The sequence below is a fragment of the Clarias gariepinus genome, chromosome 14, assembly GCF_024256425.1.
Source record: "Clarias gariepinus isolate MV-2021 ecotype Netherlands chromosome 14, CGAR_prim_01v2, whole genome shotgun sequence".
In the NCBI taxonomy this organism is placed as follows: Eukaryota; Metazoa; Chordata; class Actinopteri; order Siluriformes; family Clariidae; genus Clarias; species Clarias gariepinus.
The window spans coordinates 28,308,336-28,324,894 of record NC_071113.1 but is presented as its reverse complement, the minus strand read 5'-3'; the positions used below and the strand labels follow the sequence as shown (position 1 = coordinate 28,324,894).

The following is a 16,559-nucleotide window of genomic DNA, read 5'->3' as shown; positions in this document are numbered from 1 at the left end:
GTGTTGTTTTTGTTTTGTTTTTTGTTACTTTTTTGTTTGTTTAGTTTTTTTTTATTTTGTTTTCATTCTGACCATAAGCAAGAATGTAAATAAATTTACAAAAAAGAAAAAGAAAAAAAACTATCAAAAAGCAAAATAAAATAAAAACAAATGATTACTTCAGTATGAGATTTGTCACGCATATGCAACACTCGTGTACTGGACGTTCGAGAGGCCGAGAAAAGAAAAGCACGCGGATGATGAGAGTCATGACGACGGATTCCCATCACCGTGTAAAAACAGTAATTATACAAGGCAGGTTGTTCAAGTCAAAGCGGGACTTTTGATTGTACAAAACAACAAAAAAAATCCCTTTATTTTTTCTATATTATCGCCTAATACACTGATGCACTTATCCCAGTGTTTCACTAGCGCTTGGACACCATCAAGGTAGAAAGTTTTCTCAGTACACCAGTCATGATTGGACTGCCTGTCTGATTCGCGTCTGAAACGTCGGCCTCCCAGGAACTCCTTTAAAGATTTTTCTGGCGGTTTGAGTGTAGCAGGGGATTATATAGAGAAATAAATTGAGTTTTTACTCTCATAATTGTGTTCTGTTACAGAACTGGATCAGAAGTCCCAGTTTAACTTAAACACCCTTTGTAGTTCTAGTAATAATAATAATTATAATAATATTTATTATTATAGTTATGATAATAATCATCATAATAATAACTGCATATGCGTAGCTCTGTAATCACCCTGTACCTAAAGAGTGTTTTCCTGTGCACCGGGAACGCACATGAAAAAGTTTTAGGATAGGATAAAAAAAAATAATAATAATAATGTGACCGCTTTTATAGTCGAGCCCGCGCCCCGTTTCCTCACACAGAGCTGCCGATGCGTTCTAACTTAATCCGATCGACCGACTGGAGGGCTTAATGGAAACAAAAGAATTAAGTGAGATATAATAATTAGTATTCAATAATAAAAAAAAAAAATTGGTGCATTCATTTAAAAAGGCATTCCAGGGAGAGGAGAAGGTGAAAAGCTGTATTCGGAATTTCTTTTCTTTTTCTTTCTTTTTTTTAGAAAAATCAGCAAAGAAGCCTTGTAGCAAGATTTTCTATGCAACGAGCTTTCCTGTCGCTCTGAGCTTTCTGCACGCTGCTTGTTTGACCCTCACGGCCTCGCTTCTGCTGCATCTGCATGAGCCTGGGAGTGCAGAACGTGTGCGTCTGTTTGTCTTTCCATCCATCTGTCCATCCGTCCGTCCGTCTTAGCTCTGAGGAAAAAACAGGACAAGGCCAGGTTTAGCTTACTTTCAATACTGTGCTTGTGTGTGTGTGTGTGTGTGTGTGTGTTTAATCAGCGCTCTCTTGGATTGGTGATTCACTTCTATCTAGAAAAAAAAAAGTGAGGATGTCTGCAAAGGTATGAAGTTGTCGGGGGGGGGGGTATGGACTGACTTTTATAAAGGAACGGAATTTATATGGAGAAATGTTGGCTATTTGTGAATCTGTTTTCTAAACAAACGAACAAAAAAAAGAAATACTGGCATGTAAGAGAAATTCCGAGGGCAGCTGTGAAAAAAAATTTGTCGATAAACTTTTATGCCAAGTTGTTAGTTGTTGTTTTTTTTTCAACATACATATAATTTTTTTTATTTGTCACACACACAACCGTACGTGGTACGACAGGCAGCAAAATGCATATTGTGACCGTAAAAGTAAAAGTAAAAATGCACACATAAAGTAAAATGACACTTAAAAAATTACAATTAGCACTTAAAATAATGAATTTCTAACTTTAAAAAAATTAAGTGTGTAACTTATGATAAATATATAATCTAAGGTAAAAATCAGATTTGCACTCGGAAAAATAAAGATTGCAATTTAATTCCCACTGTAGCAAAATATTGAACAAGAAATAAAAAACGATAAAAAATCAACCGCAGTTGAATAAATTTGTAGAAATTTGAATATATTTTGATTTTATTTAGTTTTATACAGGTGTAAGAAAACCTTAACCTTTGAATTTAAACCAACTCTTAGGAAAGAATAATTTTTAGGATAAAACTGATAAAGTGAATATAATCTGCTGTTAAAACAAAGAACTCTTTAACAAGCAGAAATTATGGAATTATGATAATTATAAATAGTGTTTATGTATTTTACTCACATAAAGTTAACATATACAGTACCGTGCAAAATGTCTTGGGCAGTTTTTTACAAACTTTGTTTTACATGTTTTTTATTATGACTTTGTTATAAAGTCAGTACAAAATAAATTTAATTTCTAAACTTTAGTATTCGCGATTAAAATAAAGAAATAAATTTAAAAAACCTGCAGGAAAATATCTTTAGGCCAGGAAAGAAAACAACATATTATGTGAAGGAGCAGTTTTCAGAGCAAAAAAGAAAAAAAAAAAGATTGTAGGTTTTACTGCATGAAATAAGAAGCAGGTGTGAGAAACTCCTCAGGAGGTGTGTGTGTGTGTGTGTGTGTGTGGTTTTGCAGGGTGTTCAGTAAAACTGAGCATCTCATTTCCTTATAAAACCGCACATACACACACACACACACACACACACTGTACTTGAGACTGTATTTTAAGCAAAGGCTCATCACACCGATTCATTTTGTTTTCAGACTTTGTTTCATTAATTCCTTTGTAGTTTTATTTGAATGTAGTCACGTCTTTTTTTCTGAGACTTTTTTTGTTCTACATCATGTGACTTCTGCACTGTACTGTATATACATTAGGGACGGAAATCACAATTTATAAATATCCCGCGTCAATATTAAGTTTCTATTCATAATGTTATCTGGTAATTATCATTTATTTAAATTAATAATTATTCAAATACTTTATTACTATTATTATTAACCAAACTTTTGTGTTAGAAAGTTGTATAGAACTTTATAAGAATAACTTTTGAAAGACATTCAGGCGTTTATCCTTTAAACATCTTTATATTCAGAGCGTAACAGCTGCACTTAGGAATTAGACACTAATTAACTATAATTTATACTTGTTTTTTTGTCTCTGACTGAGGTAAACAGCTGCCCTTAGACTTTCATTATCAGCCAGTTTTTAAATGAAAACTTTTTTTATATTCACTGCATTACACATAATCTGTTTTTAAAAAATGGTTTGTAAATACAAATTACAGGATCCTCCCGAAACAGTGCAATATATTTACACTACACCCCCATACCCCCCTCCCCCCCCAACCACCCCCCTCGGTCACATGACCCTAAATTGTCCCCTGTGGGTTTATTTAGTTAGTTGCTAATTGAATTAGTTTTAATATGTAATAAGTCTGAAGAATGTGAGAGTGTGAAACACGCTGATGATGATGATGATGATGATGATGATGATGATGATGATGATGCACACCCGTCCCAATCACGCCATAGCTGATTAGAATTCTCTCAGGAATGTGGAATATACAGTATATATATAATAAAGACATTTATATAGCAATCAATAATGGAAAATTAAAGCCACTGCCATTCTGTTACACTCACTTGTTATTCTTTGTGGTCTGAGTGGAGGGTGTGTGTGTGTGTGTGTGTGTGTGCGTGTGCATACAGTACGTGTGCGAGTAGGAATGTTAAACTCTTGGAACAAAAAGAGGACCAAACCGTATACTTTATAAACACACTTTATTAAAAAAAAAAAAAAAAAAAGATTGAAGCTACATAAGTGTGCTGTAGTTGTAAAGGTGTCACTTTTTTTTTTTTAAATAACCGCTCATATTTAAAATAATCTTGTTTTTTTACATTAAATCATGCCCCTGGTTAAAAACAAACAAAAAAAAAACATAATGAATTTTTTTTTTGTTTTTACTTCACACAAAAACCTACATAATGCCAATGAATTATAAATATAATAAGGTTATTTAAATGTCAATGTAAACTTTCAAAACAAACTAAAAAAAAAAAAAACTAAGAATCCTTCATTGTGAAATGTTTCTACGCTACTTAACATGAGCAGCTCACATGTTGGCCTTGACGTGTCGAGGCCACGTGCGTTACCACCTGTTATCACGTGACCTGCTTTACAGTACGCTGAAATGTAACTTTTTTGGGGGGGGAGTTTGTGATTATTGAGATTAATGAGAGTTCAGCACCTTTTTTTGTTCTTAGAGGAAAAAAAAATGAGTATAACAAGACACGCACTGGAGGTGTGAGGATTTGAATGTCCAAAGTTTGTGTGTGTGTGTGTGTGTGTGTTCTCTGCTTTCCCTTGCATTAACCTTCTGCTTCGCTCGCCTTTTTTCGAACTAACTGATCCATTTTGTGTGTGTGTGTGTGTGTGTGTGCGCTTTATGTGCAGTATGTGCGTACGCCTGCCGGTGTGTTCGCACGTACCGTGTGCTAACCCCGCTCGCCCTCACAGCCCCTCTCGAGGCCGCAGATCGCTGTACGAAGCAAAGCTTTGCAATAGAAGTATGAATGTAGCCGCTGAGAGAGTGAGAGAACGTCCTGAAGGAGAGGAACGTCGTGCTGAATAACGTCACGCCTCTCGTGAAGGTCATCTGATGCTGACAGTTTGACATTATTTTTTTAAAGAAATCAATTTCCTTGTTTTGGTGAAAAAAAAGATTCCTGTCGTTATTTTGTAAAGACTAATTGTGTGTGTGTGTGTGTGTGTGTGTGTGTAGTGCAGTTGTGTAGATGATATCTGTACCGTTGTGTAAGTCAGAGAACCAAAGTTGAGAATTCAGGAGAACCTTGCTAGCTACGTTTTAAGACATGTACGTCCAATATTTAGCGGCGCGGACCGGCTCGTAGCGCGTCAAGCTGAACATTTAGACAGAAAAGCATTTACGGACCAAATGTGAAATTATCCCGCGATCATAAACATAAACAGATTAGCGATTTATCCAGATACAGTTCTTTTTTTATTATTATTATTATTATCCGTATTTAGTTTTGCGCCTAGACAGCGAGGAATGTACGCAAATCCAGATGCAAGCACGAGCGAAGGTTGTTCCCGTTAGAGATTATTTTTGTCCAGAAGAATCGGTGTCGATAACGCTTTAGCTCTAAACATTTATGCAACGTTTGTCAGGTTTCGAAGCTTCCGAATTCGACCTCGCTCAGGTTCGATCGTAAGGCCTCGGAGGGTGCTGAAAGCCCCACGTCCCTCCTCTTCTTCTTCTTCTTCTTCTTTTTCTTCTTTTCAGTCTTTTCCTTTCCTCCTGCTTCATGGCTTGACGCATGTTCGTCCACGTCTCTCTGTTCGACGGCTAACGATCGAGAGATCGGTGTCCGCGTAGCTGGAAAATTACAATCCGCATGAGTCATGATTTTGTTCAGCTGCTCCATCTCGGGATCTTTTATTTTTATTTTGTAATATTACAAACTATAAAATCCACAAAAAACTAATAATCTCACAATGAGTTGGTGCAAAGTGATGCAAAGTCGTAGTGTTTCTGATGTGTATTTTTTTCCTTTTACAGTATGTGTTTTATCTAGGTCTTCTCGTCTTTATTTTAATCTCCGCGGAGACTTCAAACTAGTTCTAACCAGTTCTAAGTGTGTTTATGAATTTCCAAACTACCAGCATTAAACAACGAACACAAAAAACACACACATTACTACTTCGACTAATACGAGTCTTTTACTACTGCTGATTTGTTTTTGTTTAGTTTTTTTCTTCTCCTTCTTCTCCTTGGGTTCACTCCCCAACCTCACTGTGATCGCTGAGGCGGCTGGGAAATAAAGGCGTGTACTTCACGGTCACTCAGGGGTCCTGACCTTTCGCGGGCTCAGGTCAGGGGTCAGCTGGAAGTCTTTTTCTCCAATAGAAGGTTTCGGTTACCGATCCCCGCGAACTTAAGTGAACTGTGACACCAATAAGGGCGAATAAAAATAGGACACAGCCATCAAACTAAGTAAGATCAGGCTTAAAAACAAAGGAAGGAATTAAGTCTTCGTTAAACGCCATCGACCGAGCCGTAGCGTACGAGCGCCACGAGTCCGGTAACTATGTCCGATTCTCATAAAGAGCAGATATGCAGTAAAGCAACGCGCAGGACGTCTATATGCAAGGCAAGCGCTGGGTAAAATGCGCGCACACACACACACACACACACACACACACACACACACACAAACACAGAACACCTCCGAATATTTACTGTGATCTCCTCTCACACCACCCACTCCCTCCCTCCCTCTCTCGCTCCCCGTCTCCTATCAAACGTCCATCACCTCCACTACCAGCATCCTTTTCCCCGCCCCTGTCTCCACCCCCACCCACCTTACCTCCAATACGAGTCCAGTGGGTGGTGTGACGTCAGGTTTTTTTTGTGGTGGGCTGTTTCTAACAGGTCCAGACAATCAGCGTGTTTGTAATTGTCAATGTGTGATTTTTTTTTTTTTCGATATTTTTGTTTTGTTTTGTTTATTTGTTGTTGTTTTTTTTTTTTTTCTTGTTCTGTTTTGTTTTACGGTCAGGATTTTAAAGGAAGATATTTTTATGGTAATTGTCGCTGGTCTATTTTACTATATATTTATGTAATAAATATGTGACTAAATCATATCACCGTCTCCCTGGTTTGATTTGCCGCCTCTGTCCGATGTTCCTGGATTGGACCTTTGTTTGTGGTTTGGATTGGCTGTTTATTAAGGACTGACACACACCATACACGGCTATCAAAGTGTATAATACATGTGTGAGAATGTAGTATGATAAGATTAAGGGAAAAAAATAAGATAACGTCGCTGTAGCAAAAACAATGTGTTGTATAAACACTGAAATAATCAAACACAGATGAGGCTGATCCTGTGTACACGCCCATCCTTGGCAGACACCAATGAATATTAATGAGTATGCAAATGAAATGGTCACATGACAAGGTGACAAAGCAACCACGATGTCGGAAAACACAAACAAGTGAAGATTTTTCTTGGCAGGTTCCGTGAAAAAAAAGTTTGCGTCATCTTATAACAAGGTGTCAGGTCATGTGATCTCAGTGCCATGGAAGGAAAGGAGGATGGGCCTAATTAGCATAATAAAAGTACAGGCTGCACAAAACTATTTTTAAAGTTTCTTTTTCCTTGATAGATGTGCAAGGCCGAGACAATACAGGTATCACTCGTCCTGTTCATTTTTATGAATACTCTTCTTATTTATTGTGTACTTGTAGAGTCTGAAACAATCTTTAAAGAAGGGGTTTGTATAGTTTACACCCCCTGCTGGCAACAAGTGGAATTGAAAGAGCAAAGTGATTTTATACATATGAAAATGACTTGATGTGAGCGGTGTTCTGGTTGGAGGCGGGATTAATTTCTGGGCCAGAAATTTTTTAAAAATCCTAAAATAAAAAAAGCTATTATAATCCTCAAATTGGCAATATTTGTGATCCATTTTTTTCCCCACAGGAGCGTTAAAGAGAAAAGATAAATACAAGTCTAAAATCATTTTTAGAAATTATAAACAGCATCTTTAAGTGATTTTGAAAATAATTGACTTCTGTAAGTAGTTTTATTGCAACCATACTTTTAACTTTTACTTGGGTAGAGTTGTGAAGAAGAAACGCTATAGTATAATAATATATCATTATTATAATTTCTAAAAAAAAAAATAAAAAAAAATCAATCGGACATTACGATTAAAACAGTTACCCAGTACTTGAGTATCTTTTTTACCGAATACTTTTTTAATCTTACTTAAGTAATATTTTGGATGTTTACTTTTTACTTCTACTTGAGTAATATTATTCTGATTGACAATTACTCTCACTAACTTGCTTCTCTACCCACCTCTGTTCGAAACACACTTATTGATCAGCATCAGGTTTATCCAGTCTCTGGTTGCATGAATTATATTTTTGTGAACAATACAAAAAAAGTTGTAGTCGCTGTGTGTATCACTGGTAATTTTGTGTAGCTTATTTGATTTGTTTCCGGAAAAAAGAACCTGATGTAACTGGAAAGGATTTGGTCTTAATAATAAAGAAGGACAAAAATATTACATGTACTGTAGAAGTTGCTATAAAATTAACTTAAAAAAAAACTAAACAGTACATTATGGTAATCTGCTGAACAATTCCTATTTGTCATGTGATATAGCAAGTACCACCCCCTGCTGGTAAAGATCATGAACTTATTATCTGTAGATCAGAGACGCGGGATTGTACAGATATACAGGATTTTATGTTCCAGTCAGAGTGCTAATATATAATAAAGCACTCTGTGGCATCTCCCCCCAAATCACTGCATCTTAAAGTGGATGCTACTAAAATTTATGCAAAAACTTTGATCTCTAGTCGCAATGCAGAATCAGAATTTTCTGGATTCAGAAAAAGTGCATGAATTAGCTTTCCAGCCAACCAATCAACATCCTGCTCACGATATGCACCTCCTGTCCCCAGATCCCTCCCCTTCCTGGCACACCTTCCTGTCTTTAGCTTCTTCTCATTCCCTTCTTCATTACTAAGAGCTTTCAGGATCAACACAGCTACAGGACATAAAGTCATTCTTAAAGCGTACTTTGAGTACTTACAGTAATTATATGAGGAACAATGAAATTATATATAACAGCATCAGTATCATAAAGTAAATACACATGTACTACCACTGGCATGTACTGTACAGTAGACATGGTTCAGATGCTGCATGGTTGTTGGTACTGTATTTCTGAAACTGCTGATCCACTGGGATCTTCACGCACAACCATCTTGAGGGTTTACAGAAAACGGTGTAAAACAGGGACAATATCCAATGAGGGCAGTTTCTCTGGGTTTCTCAATTGATGCAAAGACTAGAGCTGATAGAACGGCAATAGAAGCTCACATAACATCTTGTTACACCCGAGGTACACCGACGAGCATCTCTGTACTCCGAACACTTTGAGCCTTGAAGCAGATGGACTACAGCAGCAGAGGACTTCAGCGGGTGTCACTTCAGTCAGCTAAGAACAGAAATCCGAGGCTACAATTTACACAGACTCACCAAACCTGGATGATAGATGATTGGAAAAACGTTGCCTGGTCTGATGGCTGGATTTCTGCAGCGACATTTGTGTGGTCGAGTCAGAATCTGGTGCAAACGACTTAAAATAAATCTTAAAATGAAAACCATCAGGATCTCAAAAGGCACAGTGGTAAAGTGCTCGCGCTAAAATCAGGAGATGGCTGGTTTGATTCCTTGGTGATGCTGTATCCTCTCGCAGCCGGGGGCCTGGAGAGAGCTGATTGGCCGAGCTCTCTCAGCGGGGTGGGATGGGAGACTCTTAGATCTCCCACATCAATCACGACACTACAGCTGATCATGGGCGTCTGTGAGCTTATGCAAGCGGAAGGAGCGGCTAGCGGATAGTCCTCCGAGTGTGTTACACTGCTCGCGAGCAGTTCAAAGCGGTTGGCTGGCATCAGTTTCCTTCGGGTCCTCCAGTTTCCTCCCACAGGCCAAAGACAGTCAGTGTAAAAATTGGTCTCAACAAATTGCCTGTAGTGTATGTGTGTGTGTGTGTGTGTGTGTGTGTGTGTGTGTGTGCTCTGAGACCCTATACAGGATGCCCCTTACAAGCTTCTTCAGGCTCCTCGAGACCCCAGACAGGATAAGCAGCGGGGCTGGATGGATGGTTTGAGCTGGGGGGAAAAGCTACAGAAACTCAAATAATCCCTCTTTACAAACACGGTGGGCGGAAAAGCATCTCAGAACCTTGAGTTGGATTCATGAGAAGACTCCATAAGCTTTCACACTGATTTATTTCTGTTTATTACACAGCGAACTGAGCAATGCTAAACGAAAAGCATCCAGTCAGGACGTTCGTCTCAATCCACCAAAAAAATAAGCGAATGTCACTTGAACTGTGAGACCTTCTTGAGCCACATCGAGAAACCAAATGGCTCCGACAGCACTCGTCATTCCCTGACACACAGCTCCTCGTTCGGAGCAACAAACACTGAACCAAAAAAAAAAAAAAAAAAACCTTACATAAGCGTCCCACCACTGTTCACAAATCCTCACGTCTCCTCGTGCAGGTCAGGAGAAGACGAGCACGCCTGGGGGGACAAGCCCAAAGGTGTTTCGCTCTTTGATTCATGCGGATGAGCGTAGAGGAGTTCAAGGGAAGCCGGTGGACAGGAAATGAGCTTTGGGTTCGGTATGTAAGCAGGACGATGATGTGAGATAAATAGTGAGGACGGTATTAATCGGACATGTACCGGCACGGGCAGGAATTCAAGAAAACTGGGACAGAATATAGACGTATGAATTGCATAACAATTCTATAAGGGCATAAGGAGTGCAGGGTTATGTAGGAACAGGCAGGGTGTAGACTGTTGGTTACATCACCCCTGTGCCCGTAGGCTCCTGATCTTATATAATGAAGAGACAGAGACAGAGACGGGAGGGGAGGGGGGGGGGGGGGGGGGGGGGGATTGTCTGTTCCCTTATAGCGAGATCACTAAAGCTCAGCTCTGCTTAATGTTCCTTTCATTAGTGTAAAGCTGAATATAGCACAGTGTGTGTGTGTGTGTGTGTGTGAGTGAGTGTGTGTGTGAAGCAACAATACACTAACTTAAACTTTAAAAAGAAGTAAACTCCTATTTTAACTATAAAGCACCAGGTTTTCCTTCGAGCTGAGAGAAACCTCAGGCGTCCTGCAGACTGACACGCCGCCGTGAAGACGCTCGCTTTCTTAACCTCGGCATTTCTCAACCGAGCGTGAAAAGCGTTTTCATATGCAGTTTGGAAGCCCTGACAGATCTTTCTCCTCTCCGTCTAGAAACCTGTACAATCACCGACTGTGGAGCTTCAGCCCTATCTAGTGGTTAGATCAGGATGATGGATTTTTGCAATGGAAGCAAAAGAAAATACACTACACTACACACACACACACACACACACACACACACTACAGTCGGTCAGCACAGTACAGTGCTTTTAGTCAGTTGTTTAAGATTCATGTGGATTTATTCATAACTAGGAGGAATTTGTTTACTGCAGGTACGACATTTACAAACCTGTAGTGAAGTCAGATTTAAAAAGTCAGAAGTGTTTACATTATATACAGTAAGTGCATACAGTTTATTTATATAAAATAATTATTTTTATTACAAAGTAGACAGAATTTTATTATTTTTGCATTTTTACACACAAATCTTTTTAAATTAGCACATCAACTTTAGTGTTTTATGAATAACTTTTTTTAAAAATTATTATTTTTTAAACTTGTTTTATTTATAATACTTAATACAGTACATATGTTAAGGCGGCATGGCGGCTTCGTGGTTAGCGCTGTCTCCTCGCACCTCCAGGCTCAATTCCCGTCTCTGTGTGTGTGGAGTTTGGTGGGTTTCCTCCGGGTACTCCGGTTTCCTCCCACAGTCCAAAGACATGCAGATTAGGCTAATTGTTGTTCCCAAATTGCCCATAGTGTGTGAATGGGTGTGTATGTGTGTGTGTGCCCTGTGATGTATTGGCACCCTGTCCAAGGTGTACCCCGCCTCGTGCCCTAAGTCTCCTGTTTAGGCTCCAGGTCCCTGTGATAGATGATGATAGACGATAAATGAGTGATTACATACTTTATTATCTATATATAAATGATTAATTAAATTTTATACTATATATAACCGTTTGATCTTAACTGTCTACTGATTTTACTTTTAATAACTTTGTTTTTCATTATTTTTATTATTTGTTTTTTTGAGTTAAGTGTTCATGATTGCTTAGAAGGTATTATAAATGAATTGTATTATTATCATTGTTATTATTATTATTATTATTATTATTATTATTATTATTATTATTATTATTATTAAAAACAGTTTTATATGCAATTCCTGAAAATAATTGGATGAAGAATTTTTGTTTAGTTTTCTTTCTAGTGATATTGATTAATGAGGTCACTTGCAGGTGTTTAATCTTTTAATTTCCAGATTAAAAGTTATTTATTAATGTAACAATGTTAAAACAAGTAATGAGGATGTCTTAAGTGTAGTAGGAGTAGAAGAGAGAAATGCTTTATTATTAAATAATCAGAGGAGGATAAAACAAAGTGGAAATAGTTGAGGAATTAAAGGAGCGCCTGCTAAAACCAGGAAATTATTATATTATAGTATTATAGTATCGCCAAATGTCTTTTATTTATTCTATTTTATTTATTGCTGTAGAAATAGTTTATTGTTGAAAAAGTAAATTTTTGTGCATTTGTGCAGCTTATCCACGTAATTTCCATAAAACAAGATAAAATAAATGACTTGAGTACAACACAGTCACCAGAACAAATCTTTTTCTTTATTATGGTTTTACTACTTTGTCATCACAATAACATGTTATTATAACACCTTATCACCGACATATCATTATCGCCGCTAACATTAATTGATTCTCTCCAGCGCGTGTGTTTCTCACACAGCCTTGGCCAGACCGACGGAGTTGTTCGCCCTGTTGAAGACGGTGTAGTACTGCCTAATGAAGACATCACCCAGGATCCACAGGCTCTGGCTGCTCGAGCTGAAACCAGTGCGGCAGCCGTAGTAATAAGACTGGAAAGAACAGACAGCATTAAGCGGGTTAAAACGTGACCAGACACCAAACTGGACCTCGGGTTATGAAAGGCGGGGCTCACCTGACGGACGTAGGCTGAGGCAGGCAGGGTGAAGGCGTTGCCGTTAATGTTGAAGGTCAGTACAGGCATGCTTGCAATGTTGTTGCAGTTCACCATAGCCTAGAAAATAGAAACAGTCATGGATATGACATAAAAAGTCTACGATACTAATGATGGATTAAATATAGGTCTGTAAAAAACCCATTGCACTGAAAAGATGGAAAATCTGGTGAGTTTTGTACGCTTGTAACTAAAGATGTGGGAAAATCTATCTTTTTTTATTACTTTTGATTTCATTACATTTATGTTTGCACCTGAGGTTTAAAATAAGAGGGTTGCGTCAGCGAATATCTGGTATAAAACCTGTGCCAAGTTGTGTATGTGGATTGGGTGGTTCGCTGTGGCTAATAACATGTTTGCATTTGAGTTGGTAAAATGTTGCAGTTCCTCTATAATCCTACAGGTGGTGCACTCTGAACTATTCACACAGGACAGCATCCTGTGTGGTAGTAGCAAATTATTTGCTATGTTTGTTTAACTAAATAATAATAAATAAATAAATAATATAGATTGTGATACTTACAGAATCGCAATACAAATTAAATCAACAGCTAGGTATTGTGATAATATCATATTGGGAGGTCCCTGGCATTTCCCATTCCTACCATGTAAAATACTTTGACACCATAAGAAACCATAAACATATTACAGCGGAATGACCTCGAAACTATTTTATTACTTAATTAATAGCCATACCTGGATATGTGTAGTATGCAAATATTATATTCAGGCTGTTTAATAAACACAGAAACAAAACTTAATTCCCAATAGCAAAATTCAATTTCCTCACACTGTTTTTAGATTGATACCCAAAATAGCAAAATGAACTTAATAGTATATACTATATATTCTGTTTTTTATCCAATATTAGATGATAAATAGTCCAGTCTGCACTGCGACTGCAACACTACTGGAATGAAATTGCTTTTCCTTTTTCACTCTTGTGGTAAAAACATACCGTGGTTTATTGTACTAACTTATCAATGATTGAGATGCAGAAAAAGTAACATATTTCAGTTCAGGAAAGTCTACAGTGTTTATAACTATAAAGTTTCATCCTAGAAAATGCAAAGACTAATAGGTTTTTGGCATGTGAATGATTTTACTGGTCACCACAAATCTGATTTATATTACTTCATCTTTGTTGGTATAACAGGAGCCAAATTGTTAAGAATAATGTTGAACCCAGTTTCATACCCTGGGGAATACCTAAAATCTAGCTATGGAATATATATATATAGAAAGACAAATCCGCACTTTCTGTCCCTGCTGTGCAGGTGAGAACGTCCTACATTAGTTCATCTGTAACTGTGATGCAAGTAAAAAAGGACGCCCTACTTGTGACTTGCATAAAAGAAGAGCAGTGTGCAGTGATTCACTTTTTGTGGTCTGAGGGTGTACCCGGTGCAGAAACAACTCATAAAAGAGCTTAAATAAAAGTTTGGATGTCTGCAAACAAAATTTGGATGACCTAAGAGTCTCTTAAAGACTCTTAAAAGTCTCATTTCTGGTAACAAGACATGGTTTCATCACTACAAGCCTGAGAGTAAACGGAACGGAAATATCCTCGATCGCAGACTGAGAAAAAGTTCAAAAGTAATTTCAATCGAAATGGCACAAATAATAGGCTTGCCTTAAGACAAAACTGCATCTGGAGTGCTTTTACTTACTTCTCCGTTGCTCATGGTGGCTCCCACCCAGCTGTTGATGCTGCTGATGTCACTGGTAGGACCAGCGATCAGGGAGGTGCCAGTGTCCACAATAGCCTGGCAACCACCATTGCAAGCAACAACCTGCCCATTGATGGTGACGCTTTGGAGGGGAAAAAGGAAACGTCACATAGAGTCACCATGGTGTCTAGTTGGTAAATTGGCCGATGACATGCATTTGACTCAAAATTAATAATCAATTTAAAGAAATTGGATAAGTTGCAGAGGTTACCTGTCCATGGTGATCTGCCAGTACGTCTCAGATGACAGAGGGATCCAGACCAAAGAACCAGTGTAGTGGTTGGGGTTGTATCCACCCAAAATAAGCTCGCTGCCAGTTTGAGAGTTGCTGAGGGCAGAGAACAAGACCGTATTGCCAGAATATTTACATTTCTTCATTTGGCTGCTGTTTTTATCCAAACTGAATTGCAATCGAGGCAGAAAAAAAAAAATCATACTTTTGGACCCAATAATGGGAGCTTTTTAATGAACCCTTTGATCAGTAGCTCAAAGCCTTAACCACCGAGCCACCACTTAGTATTCAACGGCTCAATTATGCAGAATAAAGACTAGCTTCAGACAGCCGAGTTTCAGACATACCAAATACCAAAGCTTTGACGAGGACAGACTCTCGACTGTAAATCAACTTGAATTATTTTTTTTAAGCCCTTGTCAAGCAGATTAGCTTATTGCCTCTACCCTCTGTTATTTTTCGTTATTTATAAGAGCTTTAGCAGCACTCTTCCACCTAAAAAAGTTATTCTCTTACCTGCTTAGGTAGACAGAGAAGTAATCTTGCACAAGACCCTGCTGGACCATGTTGTCAAAGACGGGCTGGGCGTTGGAGGCAGCCAGCTGAGGATAGGCCAATCCAAGAATGCCATCAGCCTTCATGTGGGCCATGAATGGTGCCTCGGTTTGACTTAGTCCAAAGATCTGATGAGGAACCTGGATGCTGCCGACCTAGAGGGAAGTCCATCCAGTACAGTTAGTACCCAAAACACGATGCACAAAACAAAAAAGGTCATTTTAAGCGAGAAATATTTGTAAACATTTGGTATATGTTTTATAGAAACAGCATGAAATTAAATCTTGAATAATTTCCTAAAATTCTAACCGAAACGGTGTCATATCCGAGGAAGCCAGTCATGCTGCCGGTTCCATAATAGATTGACAGAGGCTGGTTGGTGGCCTGGAAGGTGCTGGATTTCTGAGGATTGAACCTAGCATGGTTGTCTGTAACACAGAAAATGGACTCAGTTTCTTGCATCTTGCAATCGTTAACGTATGACAATGATGTGTGTGTAGATAAGATTCATGTTAATTGGTTGGATGGTTAATACGCACTGCAAGCAGTACTGCTGCAGTAGACAGAGGGAACCCAGAGGTTGGAAGAACCAGTGTCGAAGATAACCTGGAAGGACTGAGGAGGAGTTCCAATGGAGATCACACCATAGTAGGAAAGCTGAAAAGAGGAAGACAGGATAGCTGTTATGGACAAATCCAAATTCTTATTTCATTTGTCGAACAATATTTATTCAATCCCTTCCCATAAAAAACCTCCTAACGCCCACGTCTTGAGAAGAAAAATGAATTTACATCAGCATCGTTGGTCATGGATTCATAACCGACAGCATAGCTCTGGGTGAACTTCGCCATTGGGTTGTAAGGGTACATCTTCCTGTACTTCTCCCAAAGACCCTTCTCCTCCAGTGCATCACGAGCACTCTTTCCCTTGATCAGAGGAATGCTACCATAAAGACAAGGAAAACACAATTTTCAGTCAAAGGTGTGTTAAAAGACTAGCACATGCAAATGAAGTATAGGAAGTAAAAGTAAAGAAAACACTTCAAAGTCCATGACAGTCCATTGTCCTGCATAGTGGAGACAGACTGAAGACAAGTGTTACCTGATGAAGCACTCAGAAAGCGCCAGCATGGCGCAAAGAACCACGGCCCACTTCATCATGGCTGCTCGGAAGACTTCAGCTGATTGAGCTCAAATGCTGCCTTGTGTCTTCAGGGTCTGGTTCTTTTATACAAAATCCACCTCTTCGTCATATCTCTCTGATAAGGAACCGCATAGGTTATACACGATAAGGAAAGATTTGAACTAGCAGAAACTGATGTCCTCTAGACAGAGTCAATAACAGCCGCAACGTGGAAAATATAACTAGGCAAACAATGTGATGGAATTCTTGTACCGTGTTGTAACCTTAGGTTCAGGTTCAGGTTCAT

General features: G+C 38.5%; 1 protein-coding gene across 1 annotated transcript; it reads right to left on the bottom strand.

Annotated features, from left to right (window-relative positions):
• Nucleotides 1–12,244: 12,244 nt before the first annotated feature.
• LOC128541127 (pepsin A-like) lies at nt 12,245–16,326 on the bottom strand. The gene is made up of 9 exons (XM_053511356.1): nt 16,232–16,326; nt 15,922–16,072; nt 15,670–15,787; nt 15,440–15,558; nt 15,092–15,285; nt 14,555–14,671; nt 14,284–14,425; nt 12,575–12,673; nt 12,245–12,491 (listed from the first exon to the last, which is right to left on the bottom strand). The coding sequence occupies exons 1-9, from the start codon at nt 16,288–16,290 to the stop codon at nt 12,354–12,356; spliced, it is 1,137 nt and encodes a 378-aa protein (XP_053367331.1). The 5' UTR covers nt 16,291–16,326; the 3' UTR covers nt 12,245–12,353.
• Nucleotides 16,327–16,559: the final 233 nt, after the last annotated feature.

What these genes read in the sequence shown, in the direction of transcription:
- LOC128541127 (XM_053511356.1), bottom strand. Translation starts at nt 16,290, where the DNA reads ATGATGAAGTGGGCCGTGGTTCTTTGCGCCATGCTGGCGCTTTCTGAG. An exon ending in TCGGATATGACACCGTTTCG is followed by an intron (nt 15,286 to 15,439) that starts GTTAGAATTTTA and finishes ACTTCCCTCTAG; the next exon opens with GTCGGCAGCATCCAGGTTCC. An exon ending in TTCTCTGTCTACCTAAGCAG is followed by an intron (nt 14,672 to 15,091) that starts GTAAGAGAATAA and finishes CTCTGCCCTCAG; the next exon opens with CAACTCTCAAACTGGCAGCG.